The sequence below is a fragment of the Streptopelia decaocto genome, assembly GCF_964273445.1.
Source record: "Streptopelia decaocto genome assembly, chromosome: 4".
NCBI classification, from domain to species: domain Eukaryota; kingdom Metazoa; phylum Chordata; class Aves; order Columbiformes; family Columbidae; genus Streptopelia; species Streptopelia decaocto.
In genome coordinates this window covers 15,132,525-15,159,879 of record NC_138658.1, presented here as the reverse complement: position 1 = coordinate 15,159,879, position 27,355 = coordinate 15,132,525, and the positions used below count along the sequence as shown (strand labels likewise).

Sequence of the window (27,355 nt, the reverse complement as noted above, 5' to 3'; positions counted from 1 at the left end):
GTGAAGCTTTTAGCTGAGCAGCTGCTTCTCTGCAAGATCTGATTCCTTTGATCAGTTTTTGATCAGTGTTTGTCTTGGATACTGGCAGTGCAGAAAGACTCCTAACCTGCTCTAGGCAATTTGCTCTCTTCTGTCTTTATGGTGTGAAATATCGTAGGTATGAAGGAAAGATGACTCTGTATTTGTCATGGTGCCTCTGCTATTGAAAACTTCTATATTGCCATCTTTTCCCTTTCTCCGCCTTTTCTATTTTGTTCAAAGCAAGTCAAGTCTTTGTTCTTTGACTATGTTTTTAAGATATCTAATAATTCTTCTTGCTCACCTTTAAATTCTTTCAATCTGTGTCATCATTCTTGATCTGTGGTGCTGGAAACAGTACAATAATCCAATTGAGCACTTAGTAATGTTGAGTAGTATAATGCAGATTACTACAGAATTGTATCTTGCAAAGCAGTTGCCCTCTTTCCAAGCCATTTTGTTAGTATTCGTAAAAGCAAAATAACGCACTCAGAGGAAATTTGATGTTATGTAGTCAGAGATGGTGTCAAAATTAACTGTTCTCTAAAGATAGATACTTTAGAGTTGCTGGAGGTGTTGCTGTCCAATAACAATTTCAAGCAAATAAAATGATGAGCTTTTAAAGCAATTTGATCGGCTATTGCAAGCAAATCAGTAGTAGGTATCTGAACAAAATAGAATCAATGCTTAAAATAATAAAATTGGAAAGAAATGATGTGGAGAGGAAAGAGTGAAATATGTGAACTCTTTGAAAGACATAATGTTAAGATAAAGGTAATCAATTTGTTTGCATTATCTGTTTGGCAAGGTCTGTTACCAAAGGCCTCAAGATGTCACAGGATAAAGAAGCATGCTCTCTCTTGAACTAGTGAATTTAGAAATGGGCAGTGAAGAGCCAGAGTAACTAGTCAGGTTTTTATTGTGGTAAAACAGCTGAGTTTCCTAGATGTGCTCGGATTGAAGCTATTAAGCATATTTACAAATATTCTGGAAATGAGGTTCAGTATTGAGTGTTCACTAGTGATGTTATACTATTTAGGGTAATGAGAACTGAAGTGAACTGCAGAAATCTGCAGGGAGGTCTCATGATGTTGAATATCTGAATGAGTTTTAGCTGACATTTCATTGGTATTAAAGCCAAATAATGCATGTGGGCAAGAGGGAGCTTTCACTTTGGGTACTCTGTGATGGTCTTGAAATTATCACTCAGAATAGGTATTTTAGAGGTAGGAAGCAACAGTCAAAAAAATAGGAAGTTGGCAATTATTAGAGGGGGGACAGGGATGGACTATTGTGCTTAAGTCCATGGTACAGTGGCATCTTGAATGATGCCTGCAGTTGTAGTCATCTCTGATATCTCAAAAGGGGATGCAAGATCTAGAAAAGGCCAGTAGGGTAATGAAAATATGGAAGGATTTTCACATGAGAAGGGAGCTGAAGGAGAATGACACCTCCAGCACTATGGCTGGCATGGAAAAAGTGAAGGAGAAACACGTGCTCCTCGTTTCTTGCCTCAGGGCTGGAGAGCGTTAAGCATGTCAATAAACAGCCGATTTAAAACAAAAGAATTATTTCCAGCAACATGTGGTCTGCTGTGATACTCATTGCCACAAGCTATTCTAGATATCTAAAGTGGATGGGAATGTAGGTGGTAGGTCTGAGCTATTACAGTTCTCAACTTGGAAAGTTTTTACACTCCCTAAAGAAGGGGAAAATTAGGTAACATTACTCTGTGTTTGCCTTTCTACAGTATTCTACCTAAACCTGGGCACTTGGAGACCAGCCACAGTGTTAAATAGCCCTTATCAGCTATTTTTATGGTATTATGTACTGTAAAAATGCCCTATAACAATTATATATATGTATATATATCTAAATATAAACATTTTCAATCCAATATAGAGAATGTTACAAATATCTCCTTATTTTGCAGAGCAATCGACAGTTGCAGGAAACTGTAACAGAACAGAATGTGGAACTAGAAGAGCTACGAAAACAGCTGAGGTATAAGCCAGGCAATTTTTAAAATTATTAAAGATCTTTTCTATAGTTTTTCTAACCTGTTGCTGTATCACGGGCATTGTTTGTACTGCAAACTGATTTGATGGTGATAGTTACAATAGTTTCAGTTAATGCCTCTTAAGTTCATTACAAAAGTGTGCATCATTATTGTTAGGGTAGCATATTTCCAGTTAGTGTTGTTTGATCCAGCTGTTTCCTGAAATATTTAACATTTGAACAGAGTGTCAGTATCACAGCAAAATTGACTCTGAAGATAGGCTTTCATTAGAATACAATTTGTAAAAATCCAGACTTGTTACTCTATAACTATAAATCAATGTAAATCTATTAAAAACATCCAAAAGTATTAGAATTGTCTACAATGTACGCTATAAAATCCATGCAAACTACTCTGTGTAACTTCATGTTGAAGAAACAACTGGTAAAAATATTCCAGATTTCTCTGAGCATCACTGCAGGAGTTACTTTAGAGCTATGTAGAGCTGCTGTCATTAGCTTTGTGAAGATAACATTGTACCAGTTTTAGGGCTGCAAGAACTTCTAGCTAATCTGAGAGGAATGTGAGTGTAATTAGTGCCCTTAAATAGAGATACAAGATTCCTCTGAGACCTGTTTGTCCAAAACCAAGAATGCTATGGGTAGAGTAACAATGGCAAAGGTTGCTCATGATCATTATCAGCCAGATTAAACATTTATGAACAGAGTTCTGAGAAGACAGCTTGAAAGGAAGCATGAAAACTTGTGTTTGTGGGTGACAGACCTTAGAGTGACAGCCCAGCAGTGAAGGTGTGTTGGACCCTGCCAGGCGTCACTCCATGGGCATTGCCACCTTTTCCCATGTCTGAGAGCAGCTGCCCCACCAGATAGTGTGAGCAGCCTGCACTCAGCTGGCAGACTGACAGCGCAGGGTGAAGTAAATGGAGACCAACATATCAGGCGTGTGTTTGGGAACTCAAGGGGTGCTCTCTTAGCAGTGCACACTTAGCAGACTCTGGGAAGCAGCACAAGCTGGACACCTGCACCTCCAGCAGGAAGGATGTGCAGATGGGGACATGTACCTCCCAAAAAGGGAGAATATGTGCACATGTGTGCATGCACTTCATCCGTGCTTCCTGTTATAGATGTTGGGTGTCCCTATAGAAAAGCAAGCAAGGAAGTATGTGAGATCAGTACTCAATTATAGAAGACTGTTCACAGATTTGTGTGTGTTCAGTAATACAACACAAATGCCTAGTTTCATGGTTTACTTGTTACATTATTAATATTGATCATTAAAACGTAGACCACCAATTGTCTGTTTATTAGTGGTATGCAATTAACTGCTTTGATTGACTTAGGCCACATACATTGAGCAGTTTTGCCCAGCTAGAACCTATTAAATCATAAAGGTAGTGTTCTGAAACAAGAATAAAGATGACTAGGCTGCTCCAACCCTGTGGATACTTGCATGCATAAGGAATATATGTAAATAAAAATCTACTCACAGTTTCTCTACTTAAAAACCAGCAACTAATCAAAAATATGCACATATATTTGGGCACGTGGACATCTCATCAGAACGAGATGATCTATTAGCTTTCAGTCAGTCCCCAGGGACTTCTACCTGTTAATATATTTTCTTCCTGAAGCAGCAGTTAAAGCAGAAAACACACACTTCTACTATGCAGGCTCATTGCCATGTGGACAGTTATACAGGTCCCTGTGTGCATACAGGGCTACAAATGAAAGACTTTGGCCTTTCAGCTGGCATGCCATATTCTAAATTATTTTATCAAAGTGGTATCATTTAAAAAATGATAGAAACAAGCCTAAAAAAGGAGTTTCCTTTTAAAAAAAAAAGCTGGGACTGAAGGAAATCGCAACTCCTGTAATTTGTTTTATTTTAATTAAAAACATCAGGGGATTGGAAATGTTACAATTGCAATAGTAAACCAAATGTTGATGTTATTTATTGAATGTCAAAAATAGGTTCAGTTAATGCTAATTGCTCTCATACCCACTTATTATATGAATAAATGTAATCATGTCAATGCAGGACTGAAGATTTATAGATGAATGAGATACCCCAAACAGTAACGCAATACCAGTATCCTCTGCAAGGAAAGAAATTCCAAAAATGTGAGGATATGAAAATGTTCTTCTTTGTCTTTTAAGAATTAGATAGTAGTATGCTATTCTGGTTTTGTTAAAAACAAGACAAGTTTCTCTTTTAGTGAATTTTCCTTTCAGCTGAAGTCTTCTTAGTAACTGCACTTTTCTAAAGTAGGATACATATTTTGGTAGACATTGCAATGGAATGCAAGGTTGCTGTTAAGGATACATGTCTCGCGAGAGGGGAAGGAGTAGAGAACTGAAACAGGTGACTAAAACTGACCAATTAAGTATTCCATCCCATTCATGTGATACATCATATGAAAGTGGGAGATCATGAGGATCTCGTCCCTTTTCCCTATGGCTGACATTAGGAGAGGACCTTGCGAGTCGTCTCTGCAAACTGAGGCCTTAGTGACAGGCTGAATCCAGTTCTGGTTGTCTGCAATGTCTGGTCCAGGATTTCTGGGTGCAGGCTGTGCTGCTGCTGGAACAGTGCTGATCTTTGCTGGGACTTTTAAGATTGGTTTTGTATATTTTGTATTTTCTATTTTATTAGTAGCATTAGTAAAACATTTTTTATCTTTTCCAACTCTTTTTCTCTTTCTTTGCCTTCTTATCACCTGTACTTAGTGGGGAGTGAGGGGGCTCAAGGAGAGGATAGGGACGAGAGAGGGTTAATTGTCATCCTGCAATCAAAACCTTGACACATGCACAAATAAATTGCAAGTGATGACCAAGTTTGGAAAGACTTTATTTTAGCAAATACCTTGAATGCTACCTCAATCTTTGACTGCTTGTCGCACCATTTTCCTTCTCCAAAGAACACTATATTTGAAAATAGTTTTTCAGTGGAAAAATCTGGGCAAATAAAACATGAGAGGTGCTAACAAGTCCCTCTGAAAAACATGTCTTCAGTGGTTAATGTAACTTGAATTTGTAAGCAGGTTCTGGTCCTAAATTTATTGTACAAACAAAATTTAAAAATAAAGACAAAATTCTTCTAGTAAGTAAACTGTGACTTACTTCACCAATCAGGGAGTGAAAGTTTAGTATTAGAAGCAGCTATTTTTTATTGCTGTAACAGCAAAAAATTTTGGATACAACCAATCTTAAAGAAATTGGTTAATAAATATTCAATGATGATTAGTAGTCAGCACTAACAAATCTAGTCATTCAATGTAAACCTGTATCTTTTATTGTGGGGATTGTGACACAGTAACTTTAGTATCTATGAATAGTACTTAGAAATGCTGAAATTTGTATAATGTCCAATATTTAGAGTGATAAGCACTTCACGCTGCAACAGATACAGTAATGAAAGGGTGGTGCACATCCCTAGATTTTGATTAAAGGCATTTATTGACAGAGAAATTTGTAGCAACGTATGGAAAACCCTCTTTTAGTTTAAAACCATTGCTCCTTGTCCTGTCATAACAGACCCTGCTAAAAAGTCTGGTTTAGGTATTTTAATATATAGTATAGGTATTTTAAAAATAATATATAGTATACAATCTGATATACATAGCCACAAAACATTTTGAACATGCATTGCTAGAGCAGGTATCTGCATTTCAGAATCTTGAAGCTTTTAAATATAGATAACTTGCCAAGATTACATTAAATATATGATGCACAGTGGAGAATAAAAGGTGCATCTTTAGAATCAATTTGTTCCTTGTTTAACACACACCTCTGATCTGAATTTGGTCCTAAAAATGCATTTTTATTACTTAAGCTGTTTTGAGTTTTATGACCTCTTTCTATTTTTTTAATTTTTTTTCCTTGTTATATTAGGTTTTGAGATTTTGTTTTGTTTTACAGCACATTTTCAATTTTGGGTGGGAAACAAATGAATGTCCTCACAAATTTAACAGTACTTTTTGTAGGAGAAATGTGCATGATTCAGATGAATTAAGATCAAACATTTGGACCTGTAATGAGGGCCATGTGTCTGGGATTAATGTTTTTCATCTTTGTTTTTGTTTTTTAAAGAAATGTTAATGAAGTCAGCCCTTCTGATGAATTAAGCTGAAATTAAGTATTTGCTGTAGAATTGATGTTATCTGCACTTTGCCTAAGATTTTTATATAGCTATAATATGTTCTTGCCTTTTATGTAATTTTATCAAACTTACTATTTCTATAAGGAATTTTTGCTTGATGTTGATTCTTAAAAGTACTAAATGTTTTCTAGCTTTTTTCGTGACTATTAGTGCTCTAGTTCCAATTAGCTTATCTAATCTAATACATTTGTTCTTTTTAAACTTTATAATACGTTCAATTATTGGTTTTAAAATTTGGCCTGATATGCAGCCTGAATAATTGGGTTACGCCCCAGGTGAAGGACTTTGTATGTCGCTCTATTCCCAAGTCAGAGGAGTAGGACGGTTGCTCACTTCAATAAGTTTTTCTGCTGCGGAGGGAGTCTGATGAATCAAGTGAAATCTAATCCTGAAAAAGATTTCTCTATCAAGCATCTGTGGCCAATTATATTTAAGTTATTGAAGCACTTAAACTCTTTGATTGCCTAGTCCACCCAAACATATACATGTTCCTGTTAAGATGTCTTTAATAAGTAATTTTTACAGGACAAATGCTTAATGAATTTGGTTTTCTTCTCTCACTGCCACAAAGTCAGAAGATAGGGGGATTTTTTTCTGCCCTGTAGGAACAGTGTTAAGAAGTGTGACTGCCCCTCACAGCTGTTTCAACAAAATTGTAATGGAGTAATATTTTTCCACTATAAATAATTGAAATGTAATTCACAGACTTTTTTTTCTTTACACAGGCAAGCCATAACAGATGTGCAGACAGCAAATGCTCGGCTTGATGAAACGACCAAATTGACAGAGAAGCTTCAAGGCGAATTGGAGAGAAGGGTATTCTAGAGAAAGAAATAATTTTCCATTGCAATTGAATGGCTTGTCAGTTATTTCTGTGCTGACGTGAAAATTAATCACAAGTTGTTCTCTAACTTGTTTTATATTGGTATATCTTGATTTTGTTCAGGAAAGCTCAGATGATGTCTAGATAATACATATATTCTCTCTAGGAAGAAGATGTGACATCTGCCCAGCAAAGAGAAAGAGCATCTGACAAACGCTTGCGTGAAATGCAGTCTAGTATAATACAATTAGAAACAAGGTAAAGATAGCTCATTGGGTCTTAATAACAGGATACGAGGAAGGGAGAGAAAATATTACCCTTTTTCAGCCTTTGGGTTTTGTGTTTCTGAGCAGTTCTGTCGTCTTAAAATACAGATATCTTATGCTTGGCTGCTCTCTATCTTATTTGTTCTATTCTAGAACCTTTCGGAACAGCTTCTGACTTCAATGTATTAAAAAACATAAAACAGACCACCTGATTTTATTGACTGTAATGGAGAAAAAATGAGTCATGTATTTTTCATTCTAGTGTGTAAATTCTAGTTACTCAACTCTCAGTGGACTTAGGTGGAGTTCTAAAGAAAAATATTAATACTGAAATTTGAAATGTTCATGTAAAGTAGCTGTTTTTGAGGTGAACACAGGTTTTTCTTCCCGTGTTAAATAAGATTTGGTTTCTGGTCTTAGTTCAGCAATCTTTATTAAAAAAATTATTTAATAAAACAGTTAAAGCATACATCTTAACAATAAATGGTAGCTACAAAGGTACTTTGAATACCTGATAATGAGTAGAACTTTAACTCCACACTATCTACTGGAAGATTGAAGATTCGGTCAGGTTCTTTTGTATCTGAGTGAGTCTTAGATACAGAAGAAATATGATGGGAGTTTTTTCCCCCTTCACTTTCCAAGGATACCACACTTAGCCATGCAAAGTGATTTTGATTGAAGGATCACAGTTGTCGAATTGCTAACATAAATCAAATGACCAAATAGCTAAGAAGAATTCACAAATTTCTTATTAAAATAATTGAATTCATCTTTCCTTCTTGGTCCCAGCCCTGTGAGCGTAACTAGCAGGCTCTTTGGTAATGCTAGAAACCAAACAATTACCAGGGAGCCAACTTTGGGACTATAAGTGGCCTCTACTTGATGAATTTTACTGGCCTAAGCATTGTGGAAGCTCTTAAGTTTACTTCAGAATGTCTTAAGAAATGAGCTAGTTTTATTACTTTCTGTAGGGTATTGGTTCTACAAAAATGGTGTTTGATCCCACAAAAATAGAGTGATTGGTTGTCCTTGTATGTTTCATTACAAACATGTTAGAAAGTAAAAAAACATGGCTGCTTGAAAAGGCAGATCCTTTGTTGCCAAAGTGTTCACTATGGATATTTAGAACCGTGAACTTTATTGAACCAGCAGCACTTGTGGAGCTTTCTGAGATTTTTTGAGGATACCTCTGAGACTCTCTTGCTCTTTCTTGTTCCTGCCAATACTGACAATCATAATTAAACAATAAGAATTTCTGAGCTGTTGTAAAATTACCTGTGGTTTTCATGTTCTAATGGTACAGCTGCAACTTCATTGCCCACATCCAATTATTCCATTTCCTTCACAGAGGAAAACTTTATACCTTCTGGGGCTGTTCTGTTCTGTTTTAATATAGAATGTTTTCAGTGATGTATCCCAAGATAGCCACATTCTTCTAAGGATCTTCTGAGATTAGATATCAGAGTTAACTCCTTTAATATTCAATTCAAAGACCCTAAGAACAAGCAGAAAGCTAGTAATGCAGTTTCGGCAACTTATGAATACATACTTTATATTAGTTTAGTTTGAAAGAATTAGTGTCTTAGTTAAGCATCTTATTGTTGAATGAATAAAATTATTGCTGTCTTGTAGATTATGTGTTGCTCTTGAAGATGCTGAACAGCTGACAAGAGAAAGAACAGCCCTGGAGAAACAAATCCAAGAGCTTCAGACAAGGTATGCTGATGTAGAAAGGGAGAAGTATGATGCTGTTGGAAAAGTCCAAGATTGCATACAGCTCTTAGAAGATGCTAACCTACAAAGAAGTCAGGTAAGGCAATGGATGAAGGTATTTCTTAAGTATTCAAATACTTCCATCACTTACAGTTGTGAAGTGCCTGGTTATCCATTCTTCTAGGCATACATGCATACACAGACAAGCTTCTGTTATCTCTGTTATACTAAAATTAGCAGCGGTAAGATAGAAAACTGTGATATGACCATATGTTACTTAGACTTGTCACACAGTATAAATTTCAAAGAATATGTTGAGTCCCTGGATAAAGGCAATCTAAGTGATAGTACTGTACCTGAACTTGAATTTTCAGAAATTTCTGACAGGGTTTTTTATCAGATGCTTATAAAGAAATTGGTCTGTCAGAATAAAAAGAAAGGCCTATTACGAATTTATAACTTACTAATGGTTAGGAAAGAATAGCTAAAACTGAAGGGACATTTTTCTTATGTGATGCACATAGGTCACCAAGACAGTGAGTTCTGCATGAGTGAGTTCAGAAGAAATCTGGAAAAATGACTGAGTAATGAGTTGGTAAAGTCTGCAGCTAGGAAAAAATTGCTAAAGCATTTGTTAGTGTGTGATAAAATCGCAGAAGAAATTCAAATATGTTATATTGGGTGCTGAATTTAGTCTTACCAGTCAAACAACTGTTTAGGAGATGGTATGAGTGTCCCTTAAGAATGCATTCACACAGTCCTCAGTGGTACTTGATACAATGAACAGAATGTTCAGAATCAGAATTAAAGATGCTTTTAAATATAGTGCCCCTCCATGTGCAGTTTTGATCAGCCCATTTCAGGTAAGACATAGCAGAATTAGGCAAGTGCAGGAGGAGTCAACAAGGAAAACTAGACAAGTGGAGAGGCCCTAAAACAAATTTTTCTGTACAATATGTGAGTAAACTGTCGTAAGATGATGTATATACCAAAAGTATAGGTAGGAAAACAGTCGAATTCATGACAGAACAATCCACTAAAACTACCTAAAGTACAGGATCTAATCCATGCATCTACTGATCAAAAAAAAAAAGTCCTCCTGTTTTCCCAGATATTAACCTTCCTGAAGTATCGGCTGTTTACCCCTTTAGGAGATATGATACAGGGTGTGGTAAACTTTTGTCTAATATGGATGCTTCGGTGTTTTAATACCAAGCTTCAGTTTGAGTCAGGCTTTTAGAAATCAAATGAATTGTGTTTACTGGCAAGACAGAACTGATGACTCTAGACATCAGTAAATGAAACCCAGATTAGTTAAAGTCTGTGGGAATAAATGGAGAATCTTAGAATTGATCCTATTTGGGCTAGCATGTTGAACTGTTGAGCAATTAAAGAGGTCAATGTTCTCTTCCAGTCTGAAGTTACTTTTCAAATTTGGGGAGTCTCCTGAGTATCTAAACTAGCTTTTTGCTTTTAACTTTTGGAATATTAAAGTTACTGCTGTCTCTTTTGCACTTGCTGATTTCAGCTCAGTGACGAAGGAGGCACACCTGCCTCCTTTTTTCTGGCAGAAAAAGGAACTAACCTCTCTAAGGACATCCTTCTAGCTTCTGGCTTGCTTCCCAAATAGATTAAGATATTGACAAAGCTTAGAGGTTCTGGTCGTTCCTGCAGTTCAACTTCTGTGATTCTTGTTATACAAAAGAGGATTATCATCTTGTGATATATAGTCTTTCTTCCCATGTATTTATAGTCATTTAGGAAAACCTTTGGTGACATCTTTTCCTTTTTATAATTTCCTCATAACTTTCTGCATCTCATTTGCTTTATGAATTGATCTTCCACAATTCCCTTTACCTGTCAGGCCCTGGTTCGGAAAGGGATGAAAAAATAAGTTTTCCATCCTCCAGCTCTTGATGGCCAACTTTGGACTTGTCAGTTCCTTTTTCTCAGCAAGAAATTTTGATCCTTAGCAGCATTCCACTACAGCCTGGTGGCAGGGAGAATCTCAAAGATAAAAATAAATCATTTTTTTTCAGAGTTTAAAAACCAAGAAACACTCTCATTTGAAAATTACTGGTAAAGAGTATAATTCACATTTCCAGTTGCTAAGTATTAGTACGTCAGAGTGGTGTTAGAACACCGTTTCTCATCCAAAAGTAGTTCAGCAGATCATTGGATGCTGCTTGCTATGAACTCACATGAAGCTGACAGAAAGAAGTGGCCCAGTAAAATTATTGTCATGTAAATTTTATCTGTGAGACAGTAACTGAACAATCACAGATAAATAAGTGGCTTTTTATAAGTAACAGTTTAGTATAATGCTGTAGTAAGAATTAACTGGAATTTGCAGACACTTGTTGATTTATTGCTCTGGCTAAAAACATCCTGAATTTTTCAAACTGGGAAGTTTATTAATGAAAAGGATTAAAAAAAATGCAGCATATATATGTGTGTATATATATATATATATATATATATATATATATATGAGTTAATTCTGTGTCGTGAACTGTGGCCACAGAGGTTTCTCCCTGCTCTGTAACAGATTGGTGGGGAGGGGGAGTAGCAGTAGCGGGCTGTCATGATAATGTTGCTTCTTTTATGTTAACCTTGTAAAGCACACAAAGTTGAGCTTACCAAGAGACATCAGAAGAATTTTAAAAGAGTAGTTTGAGAAATAAAATTGAATGTCAGCAGTAAAAGAGAATATGACCAATGAAGTGGCATTTTATTGCCTGAAGTCAGTAACCTTCTATAGGCTGAATTTATGTCATCCATTAGGGACATTTTTACGTCTTTCTCCCTTTATGCATCTACATTTTCTCCAAGTGCCACCTAGGACTTTTCATCTCTCCCGTCAAGAATTCTATATTACCTTCTGTCATCTTTTCAGACCAGTATCTCCTATTATATATTAACATCAGTAGCTTTCTTGCATCCTCCTCAGGAAGGGTTCCTTATGACACCTTTTTCTGTAATTCTCACCATTATTTTATGCTAAAGAGCTCCTTGGTTCATTGTTATCACCATGAAAGGCATTGCATACACATTCGTTAATTGCTTATATTTTTTTATTTTTTTACTTTTAAGTTTTCTGGAAGGTAAGTGATTTAGTACAGCAGCCATTAAAAAATGCATAGCTATACATAGGACCGCGTGTGTGTGTACAGGTATTTAGTTTCCTAACAGAGAACTTTCTAGGTGGTAGCGTTGGCATTGGTTTCTATTACAGGTGCCAGCCCCAGATGAGAACACTGGGGAGTAGCCTTGCCTTTTGCTCCAAGTTCCTGTGCTTGCTTCTGTGTAATTCCATGTCCAGCCAAAATCTGAAAGTACCCATAAGTCCCAGTAGAAAAAGGCATCTACCGACACTAACTTTTTGTGTGGTTCTGGTTTGCAGTAGTGTACATTTAGTGCAAAATGTTCTCGCTGTTCTAGTTTTCCTGTTGGGTCTCGATGTCAGTTACTCCAAAGGAAAAAGGAAAAAAGGTTTTCTGAACCGTGGCTAGGTGTGGTTTCTTCTCTCAGTACGAGATATGATGTCACAACTGAAATGTTATCAGTAGTATTTCAAGTTGTTATTTTTTTTTAGGCACTAATTGCAGAGAAACAAAAAGAAGAGGATATTAAAAAAATGAAAGATGAAATGGCTCAACTTGCGGAAGATACTGCTGCAAGAATTAGAAAGGAAGTAAGTTGTGATGTTTAGAAGGAATGACTTTGGGTTAAGTCTGAAAGAAAAGTTTAAATATTTATAGCAAAGTTTTTGTTGTTGTTTTCCAAGAATGTGTCAGAGTGGGCTCATACACATTTTAATGGTTAGGATGGTAGTGCCCGTGTGGGTCATGCATTGGCCTCTTGTGTCTATATAGCAGTTCAGATTAGATTCATTGAGCCTTAGAATAGTCACAGCAATGGCAGCTGGCCTCATCTGTGGCTGCTGTTGTGAATGATTTCTGTTGCCTGAACTACTTCCCTGAATAGAGCTTAACTTTGCAAATGTTCCTTGAATGGTTAGCCCTGCAAAGAGTATGTTGTGTGAGCTGCACAAGTGCCTTGGAGGCTAATGAGGGACAAATGGTAAGATGAGGGCTCGTGAGCCTTCTTGACTTTATTTGGGAGCTGGGGAAATACTGAGTGTATAAGAAGGAGTAACAGTTGACATTGCTGTTGAAAACTTGAACCAAAATTTCATTTTACTTGCATGAAGTACATCTCTGCCCATGAAATTTGTTCTACAAAAACCCACAGTGAATGCCGGCAAAGTGACACTTTTTGGTTTGGTGTATCGGTTTTTAAGGAATTAAACAGCTGACTTGCAGTTGAATAGAAACTACTGTAAGTCAGTCCCAAACCAGGCATGAGTGAGTACCCAAGTTTCCCAGATGAAGGTTTGGGGTTTTTTTCCTCCTAGCTTAGCTGTTTGCATAATTTATATAAGGTAAAGGAACTGCATGGAGAGTGTCAAATGTTTCAAAAAGGAATTGAAATCTTTGACCGATTTAATATGAAGCCTCTTCTGGAAGTTATATGAACGATATGCAGAATTCTAATTGCTTTATTTTTTGCAGAACGTTGTTAACATTGTGAGAAATTTTAGAGTTAAATGATTTAATAATGCTAGTAAATTTGCAAACTAAAAGCTGACATCAATTCATTAATAAATTTTATCCTATGACAGTAGTTCACAGTACAGTGACGCTATGATAAACAGTTGGGAAAATATTTTGGTTTTCCTCAGCGTGAAAAACTATTGATGGTGCATGGTCATCATGGTCATATCTTAGAGTGTTTTGATGATATAGGTTGCAAGGCAGCATACTGGCAGTACTCTTCAGCGTTGTTATCTAGCCGTATATTCTTCCGAACTAAATGCAATTCTTAAATCTCTCAAGAAGCACAAGTGTTGATGTCTGTGCAGACACTGTGAAGACATGAGGAATGGCACTTTGATTTCAGAGATTCTGTTCAGTAGCACATCAACAGACTGTGTTGTATTGAGATCAAGGAATTTAATTTCTGATACATGGGCTTATCTTGGAAGTTGCTGATGGAAGCTCATATATGTTCAGGTGATGGGACCTGTTGAAAGTTACACTTTCTTTTGGCATCTCAGTATTTAAAAATATTCCTTATTTAGGCAAGTAAGACTCTTCTACCAAGTACAGCTAACAATCAAGAGGCTCAGTATCACAGTACACTTAGAAACCCAGAGAAATTAAAAATGTGATAGTCTGTTTATGATTTTTGTTATTGTCTTTATGAGCAGCTGAAATAATGAAGATCTTCTGATAAAAGACTATTCACAAAATTAATTTATTCCATGTTATCCCATCTGCAGACTAATGTACCTAGAGGTCCACAATAATTATCTGCAGGTCAAAGAGACTTGCTTTATTTTATGGCAAACTCCAGAGGAAATAAAGGCTTGTTACAGGCATGTGTTGCCAATACCTTCTTTCTGTTGCAAGTGGACAACAATGTATATCAGTTGTCTCATATGCAAATTTCTGGTGGTGTAACTGTTTTTTTCTTCCTTTCACTTTCTTCGCTATGACATGATGTGCATATGGACTGTATAGGGTTGAAATGATTACTTTTCTTTCCAGTCCTTTCATTTCGAGAAGTTTCAGGAAGATACTGCCTAAATTTTAAGAGCCCTTAAAATGAGGATAAAGATGGTTTGTGCCTTCTATTTGGTGGTTACTTGAAAGAATCACAAAAATTGTGTGAATTACTTAAAACTGCAATATTTAATGTCATACATGGTTTGGAGAAGGTGCAGGAGTAACTGGGATAACCACTCAGTCTAGTTGTGACAATGATTTACTAATCAGAAGTTAGAAATTAGAAATGCCCTATTTCTTATTTTGAAATTATCTCAGTAAAAGTGCATATATCAAAAGCATTTTTAAAAGTGTTGTCATGCTTCTCCAGCTACACTATTAACAAATAGTTCTTTTGTTATGTGATCTAAAAAGAATGTTACACAAATTGCAAATATCTTGCACCTAATGGGCAGCAGCTTTCCTGATAGTCTTATTGTTCTTTTTCAAAGGCCTTATTGTGATGTCGTCTTTTCTGCTTTTTTTCCTAAACACCCTCAGTTAAAGTAGTATGTATTGATAATAAACATTCTTCTAACATTTATACAGTAAGATTTGTCAGTTATTGCAGTCCCATATATTTTCATATTTATATACCTGCGCCCCATATAGGCAATATATATAAAAAGAGGATGGAAAAATAGTTCACAAGATTGATTTTTCTGGTTGCACTTTGTTTTTGATCACAGGTAGACATGGTAAAGAAGCCATATAATGTGCAGATTTCTCGACTAACAGAAGAACTTTCAGCTCTTCAGATGGTATGGTGCTGACTGATGAAAATGGTTTTGATAGCAAAATGTTTGAGAGTTCAAGTAAGATGCTAAATTCAGGTAAAAGTCAATTAATGGTTAATCATTTAGGACTGTGCTTTACTACTGTACAGCACTTTACATCCTGCACATCTCTAGACATTAATGGAACATACGGTGTCTTTGTGTTACTTGACAAAAGTGACCGTGTGTGGTGTCTTTAACAGTCAGGACAGAGATTCATAAAGCACAGAAAGTTCAGTATTGCATATATATGGTTGAGAATGTAGAAATGAAGTATATGAAATGAAGTATGCTAAGAGAAAGTCTGTGCATCACAATCATCATATTATTGAATCAATGAGGAAGGAACTTGTAACAAATTAAATGGGGAGACCAAAAGAGCTTGGTGCATATGCACCTATTTATGGGTTAAATTTATGTGTGTCTTGGTCTGTATAGTGAATGAGACTCATCCTATAGAGAAAATAACAAGGAGGTAAATATAATCAAATGCCTACACACCAGTGACTAGAATTATATTTACAATGGCTGGTTTTGGGGTTTGGCGTTTCTTGAATTTTTGAGATTTTTTAAAATTAGATTTATTTTAATATGACTTTTAAAACTAGGAATGTGCAGAAAAACAGGGTCAGATTGAACGAGCCATTAGAGAAAAGAGAGCAGTAGAAGAAGAGCTTGAAAAGGTAAGGCAATTGCATGCATTTTGACATTATGCTTAAGATCTCTTTTCAGAAGGAAAAGTGATGTTGATTTTTCCCATTTCTCATGGATTTTTTTGTTCCTTTAATTTTATTATTTTTTGGGTAGTTTTTCTTAATTGTAAATTCATGTCATTATTTCAAGTTTTTTTTTGTTTTTTTTTAAATCCGGAAAGCATTTTAAAGCATTAATACTAAACTGAAAAAGAGGGTTCTTTGAAAAGTTTAAAAAGTAACAGGAGAGATGTTTGACATAATCCAAAAGAATGTTGGTACATGTTCCAGTTAAACTTCAACTCAGTAGACAGAAAACTACATAAATGCCAGATCTTTGAAAACTCTTTTCCAAGTAGCACCAACAATGATAGAATTAAGTTTTGTTTTAAATCACTGGAAAATAGGACGCAATGAGGAGCAGCCTCCTTGTCAGTACTACACTGTTGATCTCCAGTGCAAGGTAAAGATGATCTCACATGTAAGTTTATTCTTCAGGTTTACAGGCAAGACAGAGGATATGAGTCTGACACGAGAAAACTAGAGCAAATGCATCAGAAATATTTACTTGCAGAAGCTACCAAATGTGACCTTCAGCTAACTCTGCAGACAACACAAAATAAACTGAAACAGCTGGAAATGAAGTAAGGAATAGATGTTACAGAAATTGGAATGGAAAATAATGAAAATTATTTCTGACAAATTGTTGGTTATGTGTTAGGTTTTTGTAACGTGGTTTTAACCAGCAGCCAGAATAGTATCAAGTTACCATAATTCTGAAGCAAGGGCAATTATGAGTCACTATAAAAGTATTAAAGGGGATAACACACTAAAGAATGAAAGGTTTTCTTTAAAAGATGAGAACTGCAAGCAGTTGTTTAACAAAAAAAATGGAAAGAGGTGTATATTATTTTGAATCTTACTGCATTTTTCAATACTGTTTGTACGTAAAGTTACTCTGAAATATTCGGGCAGAATGTATAAATTCACCTACAGTGTGGTATCTCCTAGTATGTGCAGAACACTTTATGTTTACATAGCATACTGAATTTCAGGTCTGTGTCCAGAGCTAAGAGATGTTATTGCAGTTCAAATAATATTATACAATGGTAAAAACTACAATATGGTACACATTTTTAGATCAGGTTGTTTTTTTCAGCATGAAAAGTGTAGGATTCTCTGAAAGCTTCAGTCATTTCTGTACTCTGCTGATCATAAATCCTGTCACTTCACTAGAACAATCCTCAGCTGGCAATCTGGAAAAGTTATTAAAATAAAAATCTCCTGTTTCACGTGGTCATTTTCCTGAGCTTGCTGCAATGTTAGATTGTCTTTATGAATTCCCTCATCTTGATAAAATTCTTTGCTGACTTGGTTATAGTTTTAGCTGTCAAGCCCATAAAATGTGCTGAGCTGATACAAACTTTGAGGAAGAAACAGGGGAACAGCTGTACGGTGTCAGCCCCAAAATCTGACCCAATATATGTTTTTTCTGGAGTTGTTCAACTCTTGAGTTCCAACAAGACTTTTCTTCTCTTTCAGCCTTGAGGAAGAGAAATCTCGTTCCCAGGAAGTTGTCTCTAGATTGGAAAGCACTCTGGCCTCAGAAAGAGAAAAGAGTGTCTTCATCAGTGAAGACAGGCTAAAACTCCAGCAAGAGAATGAGCAACTGCAAAGAGAAATGGATGGCTTGAGAAAACTGGCGTCAGAGGCTCAACGAAATGCTAAAGTAAAGGTATGGTTTATATGTTATTTTTTTTAATGTAAGACTGACATTTGCTTAGTAAGGCAGCATTTCTAAGAGAAAATAATCAGAAGTTTAAAATAAGGATGAGTTTCAATTATGCTTCATGGTTTCTGCTTAAAAATAATGTTGTTGTAGCATTGTGTGTCCTCAGAATTTCTTGAGTACCTCAATCTCTGCTAATTAAATTGTATTATAATTTCTTAATTTAAGCTCACTAAGAAGATCCCAAACGTTCTTTGCTTTTTATAAGATAAAAAGATCAAATAATAACGTATTTTCCTTCAAGCTTCCTTTCAAGCTTCACCTACTCCAATTCCAGGTCTTCATTTATCTGCTGTCTTTAATGTGTTAAGAATCCCTGTGTGACTTTCAGCCCAGAGTGTTCGTCTACTTGTTAGTCCACCACGTTGTCAGAGCAGTGTGTAAATAATACATAATTTAATAGTATGGTTATCGAACACTGGTTCTGTATTTTCTCTACAGAGAATATATTTCTATACAAGTAGTTGCAACCAAGATAATTAGCTGAAAGATGGATGTTCTTTTTGAATGTGTTCTGTTAAATGCAACTGAACAGACTGCAGGTGGGATAATGACTTAACAGTAACCTCAGCAGATTCATGGTACCTTTGGCTTCTGAAGGAAGTAACAACTTTGATCCTTGATGTGCTTTCTAAACAAAGAAAACTGGTACTTTCTGTTTTGCTCTTAACCCCAGGCATATAAACATATTGAAAAGGGATCTAAGAATCCACAGCAATGCAGGTGACTTCAGTGAACAATTTTACAAATTCTGAATGGGAACCATCTCAAATCCACTTACCGCTTTGCACCACAAGATAAAGGAAGCAGTGAAATAAAACAGGAAATCTAGTTCCAACTCCAGAACCCTTTGGTCAAACGTAATTTAACAGCAAAGGATCAGAGTCTTGAAAAATATAGATACCAGATCTTTTGTCTATCTCATTTTTAATCAGACAGGCTTCTATTGTAGTCACAGATAATATGTATTGGTTGCTTTCATTTTCCTCTGATGTACAAAGGATTTTAGATGCAGTTAAGAAATTCCTAATGCATTTAACTAGATGAAAAAGAAAGAACGTGTTTCTGTGGAGAAAACACAAGGGAGAAGGATAAAGATTATTTACTAAAATAAGCATACACAGCTCATTATCCTTTATTGTCAGTTGGACTATTTGCTTAAATTGGCTCTGGGAACATGTATCTATTTGAGCATATAATTACAAGTTTAATTATTGTATGTTACATGCTTTCAACAAATGATTATAAATTTAACTCAGATGTTGTAAAGAAGAAGTAGTAACAAATGAGAAACTCGATTGTACCCTCTTTGTACTTTTTCTAGATAAGCACAATGGAGCATGAGTATGCTCTGAAAGAAAGTGGATATGAAGCTCAACTTAAGGAAATGGAAGACACCAGTCACAAGTCTACTGCTGAACTTAGACGTCTGTTACTAGCTCAGCAAAAAGCAACAATTCGGTGGAAAGAAGAAACAAAAAGTCTTACTGAAACTACAGAAGCCAGGATCACTAAGCTAAAGTAAGTGCAATTTAGTTCCTCTTCTGGAAGTTGTGAACAGTTGTAGTTAGTTTGGTGTATGGCAGGAGACCTGTGGTGAAAACCATGAAGAGCAAACCACCCAGACTAGATGACGTGCTTGCAGCAAAACAGGAAAGAATGTTCTAAAAGAACGTGTGATGCTCTTTATAAAGTTAGCAGCTAAGCACTGAAGTAAAAATTTTGCATCTTGTTAACGTGTGTGAATTTTGTAATGACAAAAAATAAATTGAAGGTATTCGTTTTAATTTTCTCTTGCAAGATATAGCATGCTCAATGTAGAGAATTTTAGCTTTGGATTATGAAAACTCCTATATTTGTAGCTGTTCAGAACAGTCACCATAAAATCAGTAGTGGAGTGAATCTCCAGACTTCGAAAACAAGCTGCAAAAACCTATTGGGACATGCATCTAATGCTCTTTTCTGAGCAGTTGCTGTCATAAATGAGGATACAAATGAGTTGTGTGATTGCCTTAAGCAAAAATATGATATAAACTCTATTTTTCTCTTAATTCCTACTGGTTGCCTGGTAACTTATTCCCAGCACAGAACAGAGGAAAATTTTCAGTTTTGAAAGGGCATAACAATAAGGGCATATCACCAAACAGATAGAGATTACACACCATTCCTAGATGCTGGGATGGAGCCTGTGAGCCTATGTTCAGAGAGACATCAGCTGGTTTAGAGAGGACAGTGGAGTTACTGGAAATGAGGGAATGAGAAGGCAGCCTCCCAATAAGAAATTAGCCATTTGCAAGTTATGTTTGAAATAAATTCTACAAACTTATCTTTGTTTTAAATGCACACTGCTACAGGTAGTGTTTCCTTCTACTTCTATGTTAATATCCATTAAAAATGGGTATTTTTAATTCCTCCAACTCAGCTTCCACACAGGTCTTTGGCTGGCAAGTAGCAGCCAAACTGTGGCTACACTCACTCACTCGTTCACTCTGGTTGGCCAGAGAGTTGGTGCTTACAGCATGCAAAATTTTAAACAGACTTTCTCTTAACAGAGGTAGAGATATGTGTTTGCCTCTGCTTTATTTGATTTCGAAGCTCAGGAATCTCTGTCAGATCAAATAGCCTATAAATTAGAGATTAAATTAGCCTGATATTTTTATGGAACTTCTAAGAAATTTATGTCCTCAAGATCTCTTTCTCTCCCAAACCGGTTGAAAATCGGAGGAGACTGTCAGACAGGTACACAGCAGCCTCTAAACTAGGAAGCCTGATTTCATGCATCTCATTTCTTTAAAATAAAAATGGTTAGAGGAGAATATAATAATGTTGCACGTATCATTGTCTTTTAGGAAGTGCGTTCAGTGGTTTTTAGAAGAAAAATTTGGAGTATGCAGCTCTGTTAATTTGAGAAATTTGAAATGACCCTTTAGTCACTTAATGTGCAGCATGCACTCAAGTATAGTACTTGGGCTGATTTTTACAAGTTGCTTGCCATCATTTAACAAGGAAGCAAAGTTTTTGCCCTGTTAAAATTGGAAACCTGTGAATTCTAGCTTTTCTTTCCTTTGGAGTGATCTTTGAATTTTTCAGGTTTTCCTATAATGGCTTATGTATTCTCAGCTCCAACCGTAACGTTTCCAGTATTCTGTGCAATTTTTTGCATCACAACTTTTTAGGCATAGCTTGACATTTCTTAGTTGTTCAATGCCTATGGTGTGACTGGAATTAGAACCCAAGTATGACAAATCTACCCTACCCTACCTCCAGTGAACTTCAGAAGTAGCAGTCTCATATGGAGGAGTTCTTCCCTTTGAAACTAATTTCATTCCTCTTTAAAGTGACAGTGTCTATTATGACTAATTTTACAGACTGTCCAAATAGAGGAACGCTTATGAGTTTCATCCTGATTCAAATACAAGAATGATACAACATTTATTGATGACCTTTCTGTTTTACTAGCAGCTTCAGTGATCAGCCTAGAAAGGCTTTCATTTTTTTTCAAGTGTTCCTTTTCTATGTGTTTAGAACACTCTGTAGTAGTAGTGAATTGTTACCTATGATAACAAGTTCAGTTTAAATTTTTCAGATGCAAATTGAGATAATATTTTTGCCCATTTTTCTAGAAAATCAAGTACTATATAATCACTCTGGTCATTGTCACATCTCCTAACCAAAGAGTTTTAGCCTTTTTACCTTATCTGTCCAGATATGGGCTGGCTTATTTTGCCTTAAAATATACTGTGGAGTATATTTTATATACTGAGTAATTTCTCAGAAATTACTAAAGAGTTCTTTAAAAAGGCAAAAAGTCTCTTTCAGAAGTCGTCAGATTGTTCAGCATGTCCGTGAGACACTGGGAGCTGTGCTTGTTCACTGACAGTTCTAGTGCTATCGCTTCACTAATTCTTTTTTGACATCTTTTATAAATGCAGTAACTAAAGAAAAAATATATAATGTTTCATGCCGAGATAAACTTAAGCTGTTAAACTTGTAGTTTATTTTCTGTAAATGAAACTACAAAACCTCTCACAGCTGAGTATCTGGGTTCATAACTAGATCCTGAATTTGGTTCAGCACCTTCCAATTAAAAGGGAAGAATTGCAGACTTCCAAAACAATTAGAATTAGCTGTGAAACATCTGCTTTCGTTTGTAAAGCTTTAATGTTCGGTGTTAAAATGTTGTTGTAGTGGACCAAAAGCTTTAGACCTTCTTTATCTGCAGCAAAATGCTGACATAGAAAAGATATCAGATGTCAGAGGAAGTCTGTTTTGTGAATCTGTGTGAAAAAATAGGTAGTAAATTTTGAAAAAGTCCCTGTTGATGTGAGAGACTGCCTATGTGGCATCATCTGGAAAACTCCTGCAACACTCCAACATCCTGCATCACAGAATACTGCCTGATGAGCAGAAGAGACAAAAGCATTAATCGCATATTCGAAACTGTAAGTCTACACTAAGTCCATGATTTTCTGTCACTTCAGTAGACATTTTGGTGCAAGTATAAAAGCAAAGTCAGTTACTTCTAAAGAGGATTTAACAGGCGATGCTTTTTCGTACTGTATAAGCTAGAAGCAGAAGTTTTTATGGGGTAATACTTGCCACATAAACAAGCAGACTGGCAATAAAAGCAAGTTTGTTCTCTGCTAGAAGGTTGTACTTTAAACTGACGTAAGGAGTTTCATAATTACATCTGTGCAGCGATGCTCTGATATTACGGTGACAAATAGCTGTAACAGAACCTATAAGTATTACCTAGAAAATTTAAAACCAGTTTATTTTTCATGTTCTATGTATTACCAGCTATATAGTGCAGAACACAGTTGGTGTGAAAATTAACTGTTAAGCAGTAGTAGTTATTTAGAGTCCTTGCTCATATTATAAATTGATAATTATCATATTTTAATCCTATCACAATAACATTTTGAGTAACTGGTTTGCGTGCAAGTATAGAATGGCAAATCAGTTCTTATTTTGTTGTCATAGAAAATAAAGCCGCTGATTTATTTAAAAAGCAAAATAATTTTCCGCAAATGCATCTATCATAGAAATACCAGCAAGGCCACTAAATAATAGACTGATACTAGGTAAAGAGGATCTATTGAATAAAAGGTTCTGTTTGAAAGCCCTCTTGAGGCTAATGCAGAAAATCGTATTGCCAAGCCTTATAGCAGGGTCCAAGTGAAAGGCCGATGTTGACCCAACTTTCCTAGATAAATGCATTTTAAAGTTTATATCATTTTGAGAAGATTAGTTAAGCTGTGAGCTTGTAAGGAAAAATTAGTATCTTCATTAGAAACATCATCTTGTCTTGACTGGGCAGCAGGGCTATGAACTTAGATGCAGATAGCAACATACCCTTTTCAGATTTAAATTGAGAGTTTTCCAAGTTTAGCAGCATATTGTGGTTATTTAGTGTATTTTGAGGAAAGTCTGAGACATTCCTTTACACTTCATGAAGTTACTGTTTGATATATCGTATTCATGTAAATATATGAGCAAATACAGAGATTGCGTTGGTGACATATAGCAGAATTTCTTTTTTATTAAGAGTTATTACTTCTGCAGCATAGTAATGTGCTTTACAGGTGAATGTTTTTCAGGAAGTTATAAACTTTCTTAGGAAATCATATGCATGTATTCGGGGGAGGTAGTTTATATTGCATTTCACCAGAAGTTTACTGTTAGTGCAGCTCTCATTGAGTCAGTGTCCCATTTGTTAGTGTAGGTGTTTCCCATTGCTCGGTCTTAGATTCATGATCTGTTGCTGGTTTTCAGTTCTCTCCTCATTACTTTCATTTTCCATGTGAAGGTGTCTGAAACATCTTGGCTTCCTGACTAACTTCCCAGCAGCAGCTGTTAACTTTTCCATATTCTGTGCTGCTCGTTTGTCATCTTCTCAGTCTGCAGTGTTTTGTTTGTGAAGTGTAATACATGGGCATGAAGGCAGCATTACATAAATACTTCAAAGAATTAAAGCGACATCAGCAAACATTTTTATTGGGTGATTTGTAATTTTAGAAAAATAAAGAAGGAAAAGTAAATTTTGCAACATCTAACAGTAGAGCAGAGTGAAGATTTTTTTTTTTTTTTTTTTTTAAATCATACAAGAATCTGGTAGATCAGTGACAAACTTGTAGGTAAAAATGTTGATAAATAATTTGATACTTTGTCCTGGTTTTGTTTAAAAACAAGTTTCTCTTTTAGTGAATTTGCCTCTCAGCTAAAGCTTTCATATTAGCTGCATTTTCCTGGAAAATCAGATACAGGTTTTGGTAAACATAGCAATGGAATGCGAAATTATGATAACAATTGATGCACATCTCGCGAGAGGGGCAACGAGAAACAGGTGACCAAGGAACTGACCAACTCAGTATAACATCCCATTCACGTGAATACTCTATATAAAAGTGGGAGATCACGAGGATCTTGGCCCTTTTCCTTATGTCCGACATTAGGAGAGGACCTTGCTAGTCATCCCTGCGAACTGAGGCCTAGTGAGAGATTGAATCCAGCTCCATTTGGCTGCAGGGTCCAATCCAGGATTTCGGGTGCCAGCTCTGCAGTTGCTGGGACTTCCAAGATTGGTGTTGTATATTTTGTATTATTTTCTCTATTTTATTCATAGCATTAGTAAAACATTTTTAATTTTTCCAACTCTCTTCTCTCTGTCCCTCTTTCCCTCCCGATTGCCTGTCCTGAGTGGGAAGGGGGGAGAGGGAGGGACTGAAGGGAGAAGGGAGGGAAAAGGGGGCTAACAATACATCTGCCACGGTTATATTGTCACCCTGTAATCAAAACCCTCGACATACTTTCAGACTTCACTGGAAATTATTCTGTGCTTTCTTGGACATTTGGGTCTCAGCTCAAGTTAAACATGTAATCGCTGCCTATAAAACTGAACTTGAAATTAAAAACCAGTGTTGAAACAGTAGGTAATGCATTGAATACTTGTAGGCTAAATCCCACCATTTTCTTCATAAAAATGCATTAGTCTTCACTTGAAAAAAGTTGCAGCATCCTTTGAAGCATCTTAAGATGCTCTGCGCTTTTAGAATGATTTATTGGTAGTAGACCTCACCTTCACATTGCAAGAGGGCAAAGAACCGGTTTTGCTTCAGTGCACTTGTGCCAAATGTCAATCTTGAAGGTAACTAAGAAGGTCAGTGCTTCTTGCAACATAGGTCAGTGTTCCAAATAAAAACCTTGCTCTTGGCAGCATGACTAACAACTCGTTACTACTAGTGTGAAAGGGGCTTAAATGGAAAATAGTAAGGAGAGAAGTATAGAAATTCTATAAAACTAGCAAACTTATTTCTAAAGGTAGGTTTTTTTCATAACACAAAAAGATCTTTTAAATCTTGATGACTAATTTCACTATTATATGTTCAGTAATTCAGTAACTGACATGAGTTTCTATTTGGTATTTTCATCCCCCTATATCTGGAACTCTAATCTAAATAACCAAATCAAAATTAGGTATATGTTTTAAAAGGTATTTTGATCTTCAGTATCACTTCTCCACAGATATGTGTGGAATTTGATAAGAAATAGAAGCAAACCATGTTGTTGTTGCTGATCTGCAGGGTGTAGAGCTTCCAATTGTAAACTTGTAAGCTCTAAGATCACTGTCAGTTTGAATGCCCCAAAACTGCAAGGGATTTACGTGATCTGCCCCTGACAGCTGTAGCAAAGTAACAGTATCAAGTGCTTCCAGCTTCTTTTTCATTTCTTGTCTTCATTTGAAAAAATTTACTTTCAAAAGTGAGGAATATATACACATACTTGAGGCTCTTGCTTTCACTGAAGTAGTATAATCTAGAAAAGCGGTTTCTATAGCCATAGTGTGGGGGAAGAGACTGGAACTGTTCTTAGTACCTTACAGCATTGTATATAAAGCTCTATAGTTCTTCAGACTTAAGCTGAGAAAAATAAATGACAGCAGAGATAGAAATAGAGATCAGAAATACCAAAGGAGTAGTTAGGAAATTTATAAATTGGAAGGAAAGAAACTTCAGGAACAAGAGAATACAGGATATGTTGAGAAGGGGAGAGAGAGAAAGTTCTGGCAACAGAATGTAAGCAAAACCAGGATAATCAGATCTACCAGTATTTACTAAAATAAAAAGTAAGTGAAAGACTGTATGCAGGTTTAAAAAATTAAGGCAGGTAGTTCATTCTGTAAAGTCCACCTTGACTGGTTGTACTTATATTAACTAGGTCAAACAAGTAAAAAAGAGGTCATAATACAAATAGCAATAGATGGTTAATCTCTTCCAATTAGCATATTATTATTTTTCATAGATTTTCATGTTCTAATCTTGAGAACTAATAAAAGAATTGGGGTAAATCAAGAAGGAATTTGGCAGATATACATAAGCACTTATCAGACTCCTCACCAGTGGCCAACACAAAGAGCACGATTTTGTTGACCATGATTCTGGTTGGACCAGGGATTGGAACAAGATTCACATGGATACGAGAAGTGTCGTATTCAATCAAATGACTGAATTATCCGTAGAATGCTGTTCAATGGAGCAGATCTTGGAAACTGCAGATGAGAAAAAAGTACAGGACTTTACAGGAATTTGACAATTCTTTTAGCTTTGCTATGAATATTACTTGGGTCTGTTAGACATGTGGATGATTGCTCAGTTAAGGTACACTTAAGCCTGAGTAGGAGTAGTAACAGGTATACGTAAGTCTGTCCTCTTTTTAGAAATATAAACTGAATCTACAAAAGAGACAGTATATGAAACAATTTATAAATGTTGGCTTAAATGAAAAAGAGGATAAGTACTTTAGAAATTACTTTCATGTAACAATGCATTAGAGTACCTTTAAAAAACTAATTTTAAAATGTAATAAAATTTAATACTAATACATGTATTAACAAATCTGTAAATGAATAATCTTCACCATCAGCCACTATTGCCTAGTAGTACGGTGTCACTTTTGGGGAAAAAAAGTCCAATACATTTTTTGTAACATAAACCAAATAGATTTGAACAACTTATATTGAGTGGCTTCATTTCTTTAATGTTCACTTGAATTATAATTGTCAGTACTTATTAAAAGGGAATCCTTGCCATATTGATTTTAAATTTATATAATTTGCTTAAGTCATAACGTTGTTCTCACCTGATTGCAGCTATTTCAGGTGGCTGTTCCAATTTCTGCTTCTGAAACATTTCTGTGTCATAGCTGGAGTCCCTGACTCATGGGTAGCCACGTCTGATTTGGGGAGTTCTCAATTTTGTCTTTTCTATAATGGAAAAGAATCTGCCTCTGAAGAATGACCTTTGCGGGTGCATGTGTGTGAAGCGTTGGCCAGGACTGCCTTCTCCTCCCTGCGTCCTGTACAGGGCATTGCAGGAATCACACAGCATCTTGAGACCAAGTTTCCTTAGTTTCTAAAACATTATTCTTGGCTGCACTTCTGTAGTGTTTGGCAGCCGTAGCTGCTTATTTTAAGATGTTCATTAAAGAAA

The 27,355-nt window shown here is 35.9% G+C and overlaps 1 protein-coding gene across 3 annotated transcripts in view; it reads left to right on the top strand.

Annotated features, from left to right (window-relative positions):
- The window catches only part of SCLT1 (sodium channel and clathrin linker 1), a 48,382-nt gene that overhangs the window by 11,567 nt on the left and 9,460 nt on the right, over positions 1-27,355 (top strand). For all 3 annotated transcript variants that reach the window (XM_082051588.1, XM_082051586.1, XM_082051587.1), the window contains 10 exons: positions 1,952-2,022; positions 6,922-7,012; positions 7,186-7,277; positions 8,921-9,098; positions 12,597-12,695; positions 15,300-15,371; positions 15,995-16,069; positions 16,577-16,722; positions 17,621-17,813; positions 19,192-19,388. In XM_082051588.1, the coding sequence (XP_081907714.1) occupies positions 1,952-2,022; positions 6,922-7,012; positions 7,186-7,277; positions 8,921-9,098; positions 12,597-12,695; positions 15,300-15,371; positions 15,995-16,069; positions 16,577-16,722; positions 17,621-17,813; positions 19,192-19,388 (1,214 nt within the window). The remainder of the gene's footprint in view (positions 1-1,951; positions 2,023-6,921; positions 7,013-7,185; positions 7,278-8,920; positions 9,099-12,596; positions 12,696-15,299; positions 15,372-15,994; positions 16,070-16,576; positions 16,723-17,620; positions 17,814-19,191; positions 19,389-27,355) is intronic.